The sequence below is a fragment of the Penicillium cinerascens genome, assembly GCF_028974065.1.
Source record: "Penicillium cinerascens strain IBT 15544 chromosome Unknown contig_5_segment0_segment0, whole genome shotgun sequence".
In the NCBI taxonomy this organism is placed as follows: Eukaryota; Fungi; Ascomycota; class Eurotiomycetes; order Eurotiales; family Aspergillaceae; genus Penicillium; species Penicillium cinerascens.
In genome coordinates, this window is record NW_026695294.1 from 3,418,945 (window position 1) to 3,432,921 (window position 13,977).

At 49.1% G+C, this 13,977-nt stretch overlaps 6 protein-coding genes across 6 annotated transcripts; 3 read left to right on the forward strand and 3 right to left on the reverse strand.

The window, feature by feature from the left end:
- Positions 1–72: 72 nt before the first annotated feature.
- N7498_005770 (putative ubiquitin-conjugating enzyme) lies at positions 73–1,246 on the reverse strand (the record flags this gene model as incomplete). The annotated part of the gene is made up of 4 exons (XM_058452832.1): positions 73–156; positions 203–984; positions 1,038–1,132; positions 1,185–1,246. 4 exons carry the CDS (start codon positions 1,244–1,246, stop codon positions 73–75), a joined length of 1,023 nt encoding a protein of 340 aa, XP_058309370.1.
- Positions 1,247–1,516: 270 nt separating this feature from the next.
- On the forward strand, positions 1,517–2,197 carry N7498_005771 (aspartate/glutamate racemase family protein; the record flags this gene model as incomplete). The annotated part of the gene is made up of 1 exon (XM_058452833.1): positions 1,517–2,197. One exon carries the CDS (start codon positions 1,517–1,519, stop codon positions 2,195–2,197), a length of 681 nt encoding a protein of 226 aa, XP_058309371.1.
- Positions 2,198–2,255: 58 nt separating this feature from the next.
- Positions 2,256–3,260, reverse strand: N7498_005772 (uncharacterized protein; the record flags this gene model as incomplete). Its single annotated transcript, XM_058452834.1, has 2 exons — positions 2,256–2,884; positions 2,945–3,260. 2 exons carry the CDS (start codon positions 3,258–3,260, stop codon positions 2,256–2,258), a joined length of 945 nt encoding a protein of 314 aa, XP_058309372.1.
- Positions 3,261–4,736: 1,476 nt separating this feature from the next.
- Positions 4,737–6,179, forward strand: N7498_005773 (acyl-CoA desaturase; the record flags this gene model as incomplete). The annotated part of the gene is made up of 3 exons (XM_058452835.1): positions 4,737–4,987; positions 5,058–5,478; positions 5,532–6,179. The coding sequence occupies 3 exons, from the start codon at positions 4,737–4,739 to the stop codon at positions 6,177–6,179; spliced, it is 1,320 nt and encodes a 439-aa protein (XP_058309373.1).
- Positions 6,180–7,699: 1,520 nt separating this feature from the next.
- Positions 7,700–9,334, reverse strand: N7498_005774 (uncharacterized protein; the record flags this gene model as incomplete). The annotated part of the gene is made up of 2 exons (XM_058452836.1): positions 7,700–8,827; positions 8,882–9,334. 2 exons carry the CDS (start codon positions 9,332–9,334, stop codon positions 7,700–7,702), a joined length of 1,581 nt encoding a protein of 526 aa, XP_058309374.1.
- Positions 9,335–11,010: 1,676 nt separating this feature from the next.
- Positions 11,011–12,988, forward strand: N7498_005775 (uncharacterized protein; the record flags this gene model as incomplete). The annotated part of the gene is made up of 2 exons (XM_058452837.1): positions 11,011–12,884; positions 12,937–12,988. The coding sequence occupies 2 exons, from the start codon at positions 11,011–11,013 to the stop codon at positions 12,986–12,988; spliced, it is 1,926 nt and encodes a 641-aa protein (XP_058309375.1).
- Between the last annotated feature and the right edge of the window lie 989 nt (positions 12,989–13,977).

Below are 13,977 nucleotides of genomic sequence, written 5' to 3' on the forward strand. Positions count from 1 at the left end.
TTGTTGGGAAGGTAGGTGCTAATCATATTGAAAATAATAACATTGTTGGGTATATTGAGGCAAGAACAATCGTCACTGTTTATGTACGTTCACCACCGACGCCATCGTCTCCTTCACCGAGCTCAAGGTTGCATCGTCCAAACGGGAAAAGCGAATCTATTGCGATCAGTGTCTGTCTGTCAATCTGGGTCGATGGACCTACCATATCATCGCCGCTCCCACGAGCAGAACTTCCAAACAACATCGGATCGGAATGGCTGGCCGCGATCTCGTCCTGTACCCGACGCGCCCAGATGCCATCCCAGTGCCAGTCACCAGGGAGTCGAGCTTGTGGGCTTCCCCGTTTCAGGTCTCCCGGCCCAGCGCCACCTCGACGGTGCGCTTTCCACGCGTGCCACGCCCCAGGATTCCCCGCGGCCTCGGATGGCAAGGAGTCCAAAACTTCCTCGTCGTCGAAGGTCGATCGAATATAATCCAATAACTCGGCGACAGGCACAAACTTTTTCGGTTCGGTGAATTGATCCACGGACGGTACTTGGGCCATACGAGAAGGCTCATCGTTGGATCCTCTGTCCTCGTCATGTGGGTTGCTCGGGGAGTCGACCCCGGAACTCCGTCCCTCGGACGCATTGCCCTCTGTCGCGGGGCCACTCGGTGCTTTTCCTGCACCAACAGATGCAGTGCCAGTGCTGGGACCACTCACGTTCCGAGACGACTTTCCGGACGCGACACCGCTTCGTCGCTTGGCCCTGCCAAACCAGTGGGGAAATCCATGGCGGAGGCTGAACCCACCAGGTGGCAGTCGTTCCTCGTCAGTCGCGCTGACCGGGTCGTCGCTTGTTGAGTTGGTGCTGAATGTGTATGTGGTAAGGGGCACGATCAATGGGTGGAAAACATCGGTTGTGAAGGTGACAAGCGGTGGGAGGTCGGGGTAGACGTCGGGGAAGCGGATCTGGAAGCGGACAATGGCGGAGGCATAGGGGCCTGGCAAGCTCGAAAATTAGTCGTGGGTTGAAGTAATGAGGTTCTGAACTCACCGGAGCGAACGAAGATGACACCGCTCCAGAGCGTGGGGTCGCCCGGTGCCAGGCTCACGTAGACCCCTGGTGGTGCCGCATTCCGCAAGCTCGCGCTGGGCAGAGATCAGTACGTGCCCATTCTCTGTTAACGTCAAGGATACTCACAACTCCAGATGTAGCTGCTGCCTCCTAATTGAAGGGACGCAGGGCAACCGCGTTGTCGACATGGCTGTGATTGGGGATGAGATGATGTTCGTGACAACAAGCTAATCGCTTATCTCGCTATCAAGTCGGAGCTTCGGCGCTGCCTTCAACTCTTGACTCACCACCATTGGGGAACATTCGCAAATTGTGGCCTCATCAACCGTAGTCTGCATATTGATCCGTGAATCAGTGCTCACGCGATTTACCATTATTCCTCTGGTCTTGAATATTCCCACAACTCTCTACTTTGGCACGTACACTCGATACACCATATCAAGTTCCATACAGTCAACATGAAGACCGTCGGCATCTGCATTCCTACCATTGAGGGCGGCGTAGTCTGCCACCAGGAAATCGGACGTGAGGCCATGCGGCGGGGTATTGCTTACCCTCCCATCGTCACACACACCCCTCTCTACGAGGGAATCAAGAACGCCGTCAAAACGGACAACTTCGACGCCCTCTCCACGGTACTGAGCGACTCGGTCAACAGTACAGCCAAAGCCGGAGCTGAGTTTGCCATCATTCCTTCAAACACTCCACACATTGTGTTTCCCGAGGTGTTGGCCAAATCAACCATCCCGGTTCTCAGTATCTTGGAAGTCACGGCGGACCACTGCGTGAAGCAGGGTTACAAACGGGTTGGAATCCTCGGGACTTCCCCGACTGTCAGAAGGCGTATCTATGAAGAACCCCTTGAAAAGCGGGGTATTACTACTGTCTATGTCCCCGACGCAGAGCAGGATTATGTCCATGATGCGATTCAGAACGAATTGATCAAGGGAATCTTTACCGACCAGACACGCGACGGCCTCGTCCTTATTGCAAAGCAGCTGGCTCCCCAGTGTGATGCCATCATTTTGGGTTGCACGGAGCTTCCTCTCGTTCTGACCGAGGAGAATTGTCAGATTAAAGTCGTGGATACTACGCGGATCCTGTCTCACGCAGCACTGGATTTTGCAACCCAGGAATAAGGAATCAGCGGACATCTTGTCATTTCTTGTCATATACTGCATCGGTGAACATATCTAATTAACGCCTGTCTACTTGCAATTCCAGTCTATCAAGCTCTAACCCCGGTCTCAACAAGCCCAAATGCATCATACCTTCTCCGACCCCTTCATATACCCCACCGGCAATACCTTCAACCCACCACGCTGCAAGGTTCCCCACTGCAGCCCCAACCCTCCCTTCATTTAATTTGCAGACCGCAGACCCAATATTGAGACCGCTTTTGCCGAGTCCGTCCGCCGCATCTAAGGTCGTCGTGAAAATTCGCTCAGTTAGATGATGCGAGCGCTCGTATTCATAAACCTGCCGCAAGAATAATTTGACGTAAGGCAGGATAAACCGCACGATGAGAAATACCTGCACAATGATAGATGCAAGAAGCCTATGCAGGTATGACCTAGCGGGAGGATCAGGCCTCGAGCCTACAGGTCCCTCCAGACGCGCAAGACGAGGCTCAGGCTCTGCCAGTATGGAAGTCTTGACGGGCTGTGGCAGTCGGAGTTGAATCATGTTTGTTTCTTCAGCGGTCAGGTCCGTGGGCAGCGCATCGAGCAGATACATGACCGCGTTGATATATAGGGACCGAGCCAGTCGGCCATCAGCGCGAGGCTGTTGCGCCTCGTAACCTGCATTGCGGAGAAGGTTGAAAGCTGCCATGGGAGGTTTCCGTTAGTCAACGTAACGTCGAGGCTCGGGTGTATTCTCCTCACCAGGTACTACTCGGTTCCAGCGCAATCCCGATTCCGTCTCATACTTTGCCGGAAGACTTGTCTCCTCACCAGGAGGAGTAGACCCACCGGACCCAGACTCAAATTCTAGATCATCACTCGCTGTTGAAGGCCGTTGCATCTCAACTGAGATCTCTGTAGGGTGCCCGTGGACTGGCAGATGCGGCTCAGACGACGAGTGCCGCAATGCCCCGCCCGAGTCGCCATCGGAGCCAGCCCTATGCGACGGGTATAGTCGGGGTAGCCGACGGCGGATCGAGGCTGGGATGGGGAGAAGGGGGAGCCGTGAGAACTCCATTCGCTCGTGGGCCTGCGAGAGCAGAGCTATCGCGGGATGGAGGGGACGAGAGAAAAGTGCATCTCAGAGGGGATCTGACAGATAACGGCCATACTAGTCATGTTTCGTGCAATTTTGTGCAGGTAAGCCGACTTTCACATGTTAGCATTCTTGCGTCTGATATGCTGATAAGGGTGGGGTCGCTCGGCTCTGCGCTAGAGATCAGATGAGATCGATCGAGGCTGAGATTGAATCATCGGGTTTTAAGCTACTGTGTAACTCGCCCATGAGCTTGAGTCTGGGTCAGGAGAGGCTCAGGCAAAGTTAAGGCTCGTGGTGAGCTCCTTCATGGTGGACCCTGAGCACATTCCGAAGTCACCCTTGTAGAATGTTTAAAAATCTGTCATCTTAGCCTTGGTGGTCTTGGTTTCTTATATTTCGTTCGTATAATTAATGAAACGCTAGTGTTTAACTACCACGAAAGATTACCTTTTCTAATTAGGTGCGTGGGATTCTACAGATCTGAAAGCGGTCACAAAAGGACCCAAGAATGAATAGCTACAATTTAGCTGTTATTACAAGCCCTCTGGGGCTTGACCTACGCAGTAGATTCATGCATTTCCATGTCGCAGTTATATTTGGCTTTCTCAGACCTGAGCAGACGTTGAAATTAGCGGGCACGATTGGAGTGTCAGAGTGATTTACTACTGAGTCATGTTACAAGTCTCTGACTCCCAAATGCCCCATTGCGGATCTCCACCAGTAGAAGGCTTTGGGGAAAAAACTGTAAAGGCTAGAGAGGCTGCATTAATGTCAGTATCAGCACATACTTCTACGAAGTGGCAAAATAATTTTACTGATACCGTGATCGCACAATCTTCGTTGCCTTTTACCGTTCCTGATTATCCACAATTGCAAGATTTGAGTCACAAAACCAACCCAACAACTAGTTCAACCATGGTAAGACCGACTATGTGATGGAATCGCGATGGGTCGTATGTTGTTTGTTGAAATGTGATCAATCTTCCGTGGCATCATGGTAATCTCGATTCCGTGAAAGCCTACATCTTTGCTACTGTATGGCCGATTCCGCAATTCCGCAATTCCAACAACTCTTGAAAGTCCAGGGAGGCTTTGCAGTTTTCCTTTTGGACCTCTCATGCGATGCAAAACCATCGCTTTGAAGTTTGGTGAGCTGCTCGTTTAGGCTCGGGTAGATCTTGGGTGAGACGGCAAGCAACATCGTTGGTCCTCAACGACCCAACAAATTCCAAGCATCAACGACGAAACACAACGTGTCACTTCCACGTGGGACCGAGGATGTAAGGACGTATGCTATTGGGATCATGCTCTTTTATAATTCGAAGTTTTACATTGAATCAACTTGTCTGTTTCATAACGAGTCTTCAGTCTTCATCTTCTTGAGCTGAGCTTTTGTCCAAGAAATTTCAGCTCAGCTACTTTCACTTATTTGCAGTCCAACATATCACCGTCAAGATGGCAGAGTCCTTGTCAAATAAGAAGCTGCACATTAGTGAGCAGCCTTTTACATTGCGCAATTGGTATCGCCATGTCAACTGGATCAATACTACACTTATCTTGATCGTTCCATTCTTCGGCTGTGTCGCCGCATCCTACACTCAGCTGCGCCTTCCTACGGCTATTTGGGCCGTGGTGTATTACTTTTGGACTGGACTGGGTATTACCGCTGGCTATCACCGTCTATGGGCACATCGATCATATGAGGCGTAAGCTTTCGTTGCATTTACCTCCACCTCATCATAATTCGTCAAGGCTGATTGGAACCTTTCTCTCTAGGTCCTTACCATTAAAAGTTTTCCTTGCTTGCGTTGGCGGTGGTGCTGTCCAAGGCTCCATCCGATGGTGGAGCAGCAAACATCGGGCACACCACCGATGGACGGATACTGTCAAGGATCCATACAGTGTCCGGAAGGGCGTGTGGTACTCCCACTTCATGTGGATGGTGCTAAAGCAGAACCCCAAGGATCGTGGCAGGACAGATATCTCCGATTTGAACCAAGACCCCATCGTCGTGTGGCAGCACAACCACTATGGTGAATTCATTCTTGTTTTCGGAATGCTTTTCCCAATGGTGGTCGCTGGCCTGGGTTGGGGTGATTGGAAAGGTGGTCTGGTCTATGCAGGTATCTTGAGATTCCTCTTCGTCCAACAGGCCACTTTCTGTGTCAATTCCCTTGCCCATTGGCTTGGAGATCAGGTCCGTTATTCCTATTGCCCTACCCATCTTCATCATCATTGACGATTGTCTAGCCATTCGATGACCGTAACTCGCCTCGCGATCACGTTATCACCGCGCTGGTTACACTTGGTGAAGGCTACCATAACTTTCACCACGAAGTAAGCAACCTTCCCTGTCAAGTTTTGATCTCATCGCTGACTAGTGAACGGTTCCCTTCTGACTACCGCAATGCCATCGAATGGTGGCAGTATGATCCGACCAAATGGTCAATCTGGGTATGGAAGCACATCGGCCTTGCCTCCAACCTCAAACAGTTCCGGGTGAACGAAATCGAAAAGGGCCGCGTCCAGCAGCTGCAAAAAAGAGTTGACCAAAAGCGATCTCAACTCGACTGGGGTGTTTCCTTGGAGAAGCTACCTGTCTTTTCCTGGGACAACTTCGTTGCCGATTGTCAGGGTGGCAAATCTCTTATTGCTATCGCCGGTGTAATCCATGATGTGACGGATTTCATCAAGGAGCACCCCGGTGGTAAAGCCCTTATTAGTTCGGGAATTGGAAAAGATGCCACTGCACTTTTCAACGGCGGGATTTATCAACACTCTAATGCGGCACATAATCTTCTTTCCTCTATGAGAGTTGGTGTTATTCGAGGTGGTGGTGAGGTTGAGATTTGGCGGGAGAAAAATCGCGACAAGCGTGCTGCCGTCAGTTCGCCTTAACTTTTGTATATTCTCAAAGCGAACGAATGCTTAAATAAACTCTACTCCTATCTACATCAATTGCCAAAACCGTAAAAATGGAAGTAGTAAGTTATTCATTAGGTAGGTGGGTAGGTCTTTCTTCAAAAATAGATGTCCACACAGATCATCAATTCAAATCCAGAACGATGGATAAAAATTGCGAAAAAGAAACTCCGATAGGGGGAATCGAACCCCCGGCTGCCGTGTGAGAGACGGCGATGTTAGCCACTACACCATATCGGATGACTATGGTGAACTCCTATTTTAGTTTAGTTATGACCCTTCTGGTTTAGCGTCCTCGGTCCTTTTGCGTGCCCCATGCGTGGTTGTATGTATAACTCCCCTGTTTCCCCCCTCCCCAGCCAACATCCAACTTTTCTTTTTCGCCCTCCTTCTTCCTGCGCCCTGCAGGTGAGGCATTTTTGCTATTGATCCAGATCACCGAGCTCCTAAGCTCCGCCACCCCCTTTTCTCTGTGTGACTCGCCATTACCTCTACGCGACTTTTCGCCACCCTCGCTACTTTCTAAGGCTCTCATTTCATCAGGTCGCCTTAACGCTAGCCAAGGAATTTTACAGGGATACTATCAACCTAGGTCTTAATTTAGCTTTGGAAGATATCTATTACCTCTGCTGCCGGTATCTTCGGCTAGTCCGTTTTATTGTCAGAGACATTAAAGAAACTATCACGCTATCCCTTCGGTTCGGCGGCAAGCCACATCGACTCAGTGCCTTTCTAAACAGTATATAGTGGTTCACCGAATAGCAGGGATTAGAGTGGAGCTTTGGGTCCGCGAGCCATCTCTCTACTACTAAAGGATGGTGTCCCGCCTGCGAAGGACAGGATGCTGGGAGACCTAAGAAAAGGAAGTGTATCGACATTTGACCAGTCCCCGAGATCACTTTATAGTCTGTTTCAGAGCTTCTAGACATCTCGATAACGCCGCATTATACTCTTCCAATGTTTTCTCGAGGTGTTGGTTTTGTTTCTTCAATCCATCGATGATTTTCTGGTCCTCAGTTCGCGCCTTTCGCAGAAATCGTAGATCTTCCGCTACATTCGTAGGATCCATGATTTATTGACCGGTCCTGGAATAGTATTAGCAGAGGTAGGAAGCGAGGGAGATAAGTATCCAGCATCCCATACCTTCTGAATTATTGTAGCGTGGTTATGCAGCAAAGTCTTCTAAGGCTAGTAGACAAAGAAAGAGGGGGAAGGGGGAGGATGAGCAGAAAACGGGAGTTCGGCGGGTTGAATTGGCGCACGGTACAATGTGATAGGGATATTGTAAGTTAGACGACAACCAGGCTCAGAAGGCTTCCAGAGCAGTGGATGAAGCAACTGAAAGCCATCTTAAGAAAGAGGCTGGAGGTGGAACTCAAAGCAGATCCAGCTAATGGTTACCAAGCATACAAGTGGATTATCTTGCAACAGTAACCCGGGGGGAGTGGGTGGTCGGTGAATTAAAGTCTATCTGTCAATTGTCATATCAAATGTCACTATTCACCCCCAGAGCTGCTTGCTGCGAAAGCTTGTTGGAGCTCTCTATCATATTTCATTTTATCAGAAAGCTTGGTGACCACAAATTTCCCTACGTCCTTTTCCCAATAGAACGGCATGGTTTCACCGATCTCATCGGAACGATGCTTGGATAACAAAGGTTGTATGTGATCATAGAACAGTCGGAATAAACCTGTCGGGCTAGAGAGAGCCAAAGAATACCAAAACGTCCCACTTTCCCATGTTTGTTCCATGACCTCCGAAAGTTGCAAAGACATTCGACCGGGGTCCTTTGGGGCAATACTGCTGGATTGATCTATCTCATGACCACACATGGCAGAAATCAATTCCTTCCGACTTGTGTCATATTCTTCGGCGTCGATTTCATCGATGGCTTTATCAGTCAGCCAGTAGGGTAGTTCTATCATTTGAATCGGTCGGGAGCAGGCCCATTCAAGATCCACCAAGCAAGTGATACGCCATTTGTCATCGACGAAGATATTGCTTTGGTGGAGATCTGTGAGCGTGAAATAAAATGGACCTCTGCGAAAGTTGGAATAGAAAAACAATGGAATTATTGTCCGCATCGCCGCCAGTGCTGACATCTGATAAACGCAATCTTGCGTATTATTGACAGCATTTGGTTGGTGTCGCAGGCGGTTGTCATGAACACCCAAGATATCTGACACGTATGACTCAACTGTCGAGTAGGTATAGTCGCGGGGTATGTTAGTCGGGACTCCCTCATTCTCCAGTTCTTGGAGCTCCATGGAGAGCGGGCGATTGGCCAAAATCAAGAAACCCTCGCCATCTATGACAAATGAACCGATGTGAGGCAGAGGTGATTTGCAGAGACTCAACAGAATCCGAGAAACATCACGAAAGAAATTGCTCCGCAACTCGATATCGTGCCGTTTTTCAGACCAAGTGTTAGACAGCATCGTTCCATGGGTTCGCTCGATGCACTCTATCAATAAGTATCCGGCACTGCTGACATGGGCGGCAGGCGGCGCTGTCTGGCAGCATATATAGTTTGATGGTACCGGAAAGCGAAAGAGTCGTAGGAACCGACGACGTAAGAATTGAAAGCAACGATTCAGAAAAGGGAGGTTGTCAATCCGCGTATACTAAAATCTATCAATTAGCATTAATTCTTCAAGTGACGAGCACGGGTCTCGTACCGTTTCACCCGTTGTCAAAGCTAATCCATACAGTTGTGGAATTGGAACATCTAGGCAATTTTGTTGTAGCCACGCATAGGCACCAGCTTCACATCGAATCTTTTCGTCCCCGTTGCCGGGTCTAAACTCATCGCCAATGCGGTAGGGAAGCGGAAATCGGAGTATGACTCGGCGTCCAGGCTGTTGCCGGGTCTTCCAGTCGACGACAGTGATAGGAATGCAGACATTAAAGCTGCCACGGAGCCAGTCTTCTATTTTTGGGACATGACACGTATCGATTGAGCTCAAACCTAGGTGCTGAACAACCACAGCCTTCATCCATTCGCGTCTGTCATACAGGTAGGAAAAGAAACGGCATTGTTTGTCAAAATAGCCCAGTTGATGAAGGATGTTCACCTCTCGTTCTTTGGCAAGGGAATACGTGATTTCTTCCTTGATAAGGCGTCGTGTCATGTTTCCTCGGGAAGCTAGAACCCGAGTGCTCTTACTGCCAAAGAGTAGACTTGGACATGCTGGTCGTGCCCCTGGAATCCCGACCGAGAACGATTGCGCCGAGGCTGAGTCAAGCTAGCTGAGTCAGGCCCGCCAGCGATCCTTCCATTGGATATTCGTTTTCCCGAATGCCTGGAGACTAAGACGGTGAAGCTTTTGTTGTACTGCCCATACCGGGAAAGGAAGCGGGGGTTTTTAAAATTATTAACAAATAAAGCTACTATATTTCCTTTTCTTTGGAATATTATAACTCCTATATCTGGTTATAGGTCCCTACCTTTAGATACTTCTCACCCACTGAATAGGGTCATTATTTCTCTTGTATTCAGCTCTACCGGGTCTACGGCGGGAGCCCGTAGCTGCCCCCACTGGATTTGTAATATAAAGTTTCCTATTTTGCCCGCTCTCACTCTTACTTGTCTCGCCCGAAGGAACCATTAAATATATAATACCAATTCCTTATCATGACACGCACCTTGCTATTTTGTGTTGCGGAGGAGGCCAAGCCTGTAAGTCAATGTGATTGATCAGTGACACTGTGGTGGCAGTCTATCGGACTTGGATAAATAAACCGTCATCCTATATTAGTGGTGACAAAACGATGCTTAACTTACTTTGTTTATTAGTTCATACCTAAGGCCTTGCGCGAATTTAGTACAGAAGAGGATGCTCCTCCTCTATACTACCTTGTTGAATCGAGACGGGACTCTACTTATGAGCTTCTACTACCCAGAAGTTAGTTTGGAAGAGCCTACTTTCAAATTTGACGGATGGGAACCTCTCCTCCCAAAGGCCAACACCTGGAACGACTTCAGAATTGATCATCGTGCAGCTGATGAGTTCCATGGCTCTCTGATATGGTCACCACGAGACACTGCCTATCCGACCTATTTTGGACGCCCAGAGAAATTTACGGATGAGGCAGGCATCTTTGATGTGTTCAAAGCAGCTCCATATGTCAATGACGAAGTTTTGACGAGGACGAATAGAGCCCTGGCACTTTTCACTAGAAAGAATACCAGCTTTTTATCTTTCTAATTCCAGCACGATTTAAACCATGCATTATCCTTTCTAATTATTCTTGATGTCACGTGCACCGATAGTTTACATCTCTACAAATTTGCTAAAAATATAGCACGTGTGACGCATGGCATCGATGGCACCGACACATGGCCTTGGAGGGAGACGGACTAACCCGAACTGGACAAACCCAAACGGGACTAGCCGCGACCTCATATTTTTAGCTGCACGAGCACCCCTAGACTTAGTTTCTTCTTCAGTTTGTATTCCCGTTAATACTACATGGTAATTTTCATATTGGATTGTAAAATGAAGTATGGTACACAAAAGAGAAGTAACGGAAGCTACATGATATGAACATGTGCGGGAGAATCCCGACCCCATCACGGCGGACACACTCTCCTTGGTGGAGACACATGTCAACGGGGCGGTGAGGCTCCGAGCATCGACCCTTTTGCTAGGTTCCACCTGGCCTAAGCCTCTGGGTCGCGTTCGCGGTCGTGATTTCTCCAGTTTTGTTTGATGTCCAGTCGCTTTCTATCTTGACGCATCTGTCATCAAGGACATGTCGCCCACCTTCAAAATTATCTTCCGATTATAGTATCACGCCGCTTGAGATGCAGTCAGCTTCTCATTTTCTTAAGTCTTCGCTTCTTCCTCCGTTACAGTCACTGCACGCCGGCGCAGTAACAATACTTCGAGCTATCGGTGCAGGAATATGGAGGGAGCATCGATATGAACTTTTAGAAGGGGCCCGGCGGAGGTCTAAGACCTATTCTCAGTCTACTAAGGGGAAGTTGACCATTGCCGGGCTGACAACTGCGGTCCTTTTGGTGTTCTGGTATCTCGTTGCGGGTATTTCACTCCCTTGGACTTTGAATCGACCTCTCGATACGCTCGAAGAACGCGCTTGCCACCATCCCGTAGCCCAGCTTGTTTCTGATGCTACGAAGGTCTTCAACAAGACCCTGCAACACCAATCAAAATCTTTGGCCGAGGCAGTGACAGAATACCAACGACGGTATAAGATGCCCCCGCCTCCCCATTTTGATGAATGGTATCGCTTTGCAACGTCGCGCAAAACCGTTTTAATTGACGAGTTTGATACGATATACAATACCCTGCTGCCTTTCTGGGGGCTTACGCCTAGCGTATTGCGCTCTCGGGTGAGAGAGGATCTTGGCCGGACAGACGACACTTATGTCATGGGAATCGCCATCCGCAACGGTAGGGTTCTTGATTTCGGCAAGGGCCAGGGAGAATTTCAGAGAGATGCGACGGTCAAGATTCTTGACAAGTTTTCTCAATGGTTACCGGACTTGAACTTGCAATTTAACGCTCATGATGAGCCGCGAGTGGTAGTTGCACACGAGCAGTTGCATAGATTTGTCCTTGAAGGTCGTGCGGCTCAATCTCGGCTGAATGCCCACTCAGCCGTGTCAAACCTATTTTCACCGGGGGATGACGATGACCCAGTGCCACCAGTGCCTGTTTCTACAAGCCGATGGAACAGCATCGAGTTCCAAGAGACATGGCTTTACTCGCGACTTTCATGCCCACCAGATACACCTGCTATGGCGCTGGATGGCAACGCACCGGACAACACAGCTGCTTATGCGATAGAGCCTCTGGGTTTCGTATTCAACCAATCCGCTGCCAGTGACATTTGCAACAGCCCGTCACTACGACATCGCCTAGGGGTATTTCAACGCCCAAATTCTTGCAAATTGACAAATGAACTCGTCCCAATGTTTTCCATGTCCCGTCTGTCTTCATTCCAGGACATCACTGTTCCGTCACCATATTATTACGAAGATATGTCGAGCTTTGACCCAGAAAGCTCGGTGTCGTGGGAAGAGAAGACGCCCCAGGTTTACTGGCGGGGGAGAACCAACGGGGGGCACAGTCAAAATGGCAGCTGGCGCAACCTGCAACGTCAGCGTATAATTGGAAATTTGACCCATCCACAATCGCCGCAGTATGTTTTGCATCAAAAGACTGATGCGACGTGTACCTTGAGACGTGATGCAAATTGGGAAGTCCAGGAAACGAATCGGTCCCAGGTGGCGGGATACTGGAATGCCCATTTCACAGACATCGCCGATTGCGATGATGACTGCGCAGAAGAAAGAAAGTTCTTCGATGATATTGTGGAACCAGAGGCTCAGAGCAATGCATGGAAATACCGGTATCTGCTGGATATGGATGGCCATGCGTACAGCGGTAGGTTCTACGCCTTGTTGCGTAGCAAGAGCCTTCCGTTCAAGATGACCTCCTTCCGTGAATGGCATCAGAACGTGCTGTTCCCTTGGGTTCACTATGTGCCGATTAACAAGGATGGCAATGAACTTCCTGAGTTGGTCCGTTTCTTCGAGCAAGATACCACAGGCCAAGAGATCGCAAAATCTATCGGCGAAGGGGGACGAGCTTGGGCGGCCCGTACCCTCAGAAATGACGACATGGAAGTTTACATGTTTCGACTTCTCTTGGAGTAAGTTCTCTGTCCATCCTCCCATTGTTCAACACGCTAAAAGGATTTGCAGGTACGCTCGTGTACAAGATGACAAAAGAGAGAGCCTCGGCTTTCTATTATAGAAGTGTTGAAGAAGAGTAGTATCCGCTTCTCGATGTGGGCAGCGCCGAAGGTAGGCTGAAGGGTACGGATAGGAGTTACATCATGTACATATTACCCCTACACTGCGCGGCTTGCCTTTGAACCGTCTGTCTTCGTCAAGATCCCAAACCATTAGGATAGGGAGTACATTAGGACGGGTGATGATACAGGTCTGTTCCGGTAATTTGTCTCGTGGATTGTGTCGCAATCCAGGGAGAGGCTTGGCAAGTGTCGCTAGTGACTCGCTCGCCAAGACGCCAGTGAAGTAGCCAACTTATGACTGAGACAGTCCCATCCGACCAAAGTATATTAAGCGAGGCAGCGCAAACCTACATAATCCTCTGTGGTTTGTGACCATTGGAATAACAATGCCTGAAAATTTGAATGTCTTCCACGACGAATCATGGGGGGAACCATAGTGATCATCCGAGTTTCCACATCGGGCGAGACTTCGCAAGAGAGAAGGCAGCGATTCAACATAAAGCCAGGATGGTCCAATCGTTAGAACGACTGGATTCTTAGATTTTTCTAAACGCAGGCTGAAATGATTAGATGTTGGCCGTGGGGCTATATCATCTATCGCACGACCTTTACAGACACATCTGATCAAGACTGGGCGGCTGCATCGAGGTGCTTGATCGATACTGTTACGCCGCAATGGACCAATCCAGAGACTCGGAAGAATTTGAATTCCAAGCTAATATCGTTAAACTTGTCCGTGAGGGGTATCGAAATGTTATTGTTCTATATGAAGCAATGATGCCTAGTCCAGAGTAGGCTGTAAATGACATCCTCCTGCCCATTCGTCGAGTTTTTCGAGATGAAGATCATCCATGTATATTTCATCGAAATGGCCTGTGAGCTCGTCCAGTCTATCACGAGTATTTTCAGCCCGAGTATTCCAGTCAATATGGACTCCAGATCATCAGTGGGCAAGTTTGTTCCGCCGAATGTGAGGTATCCATCAAGT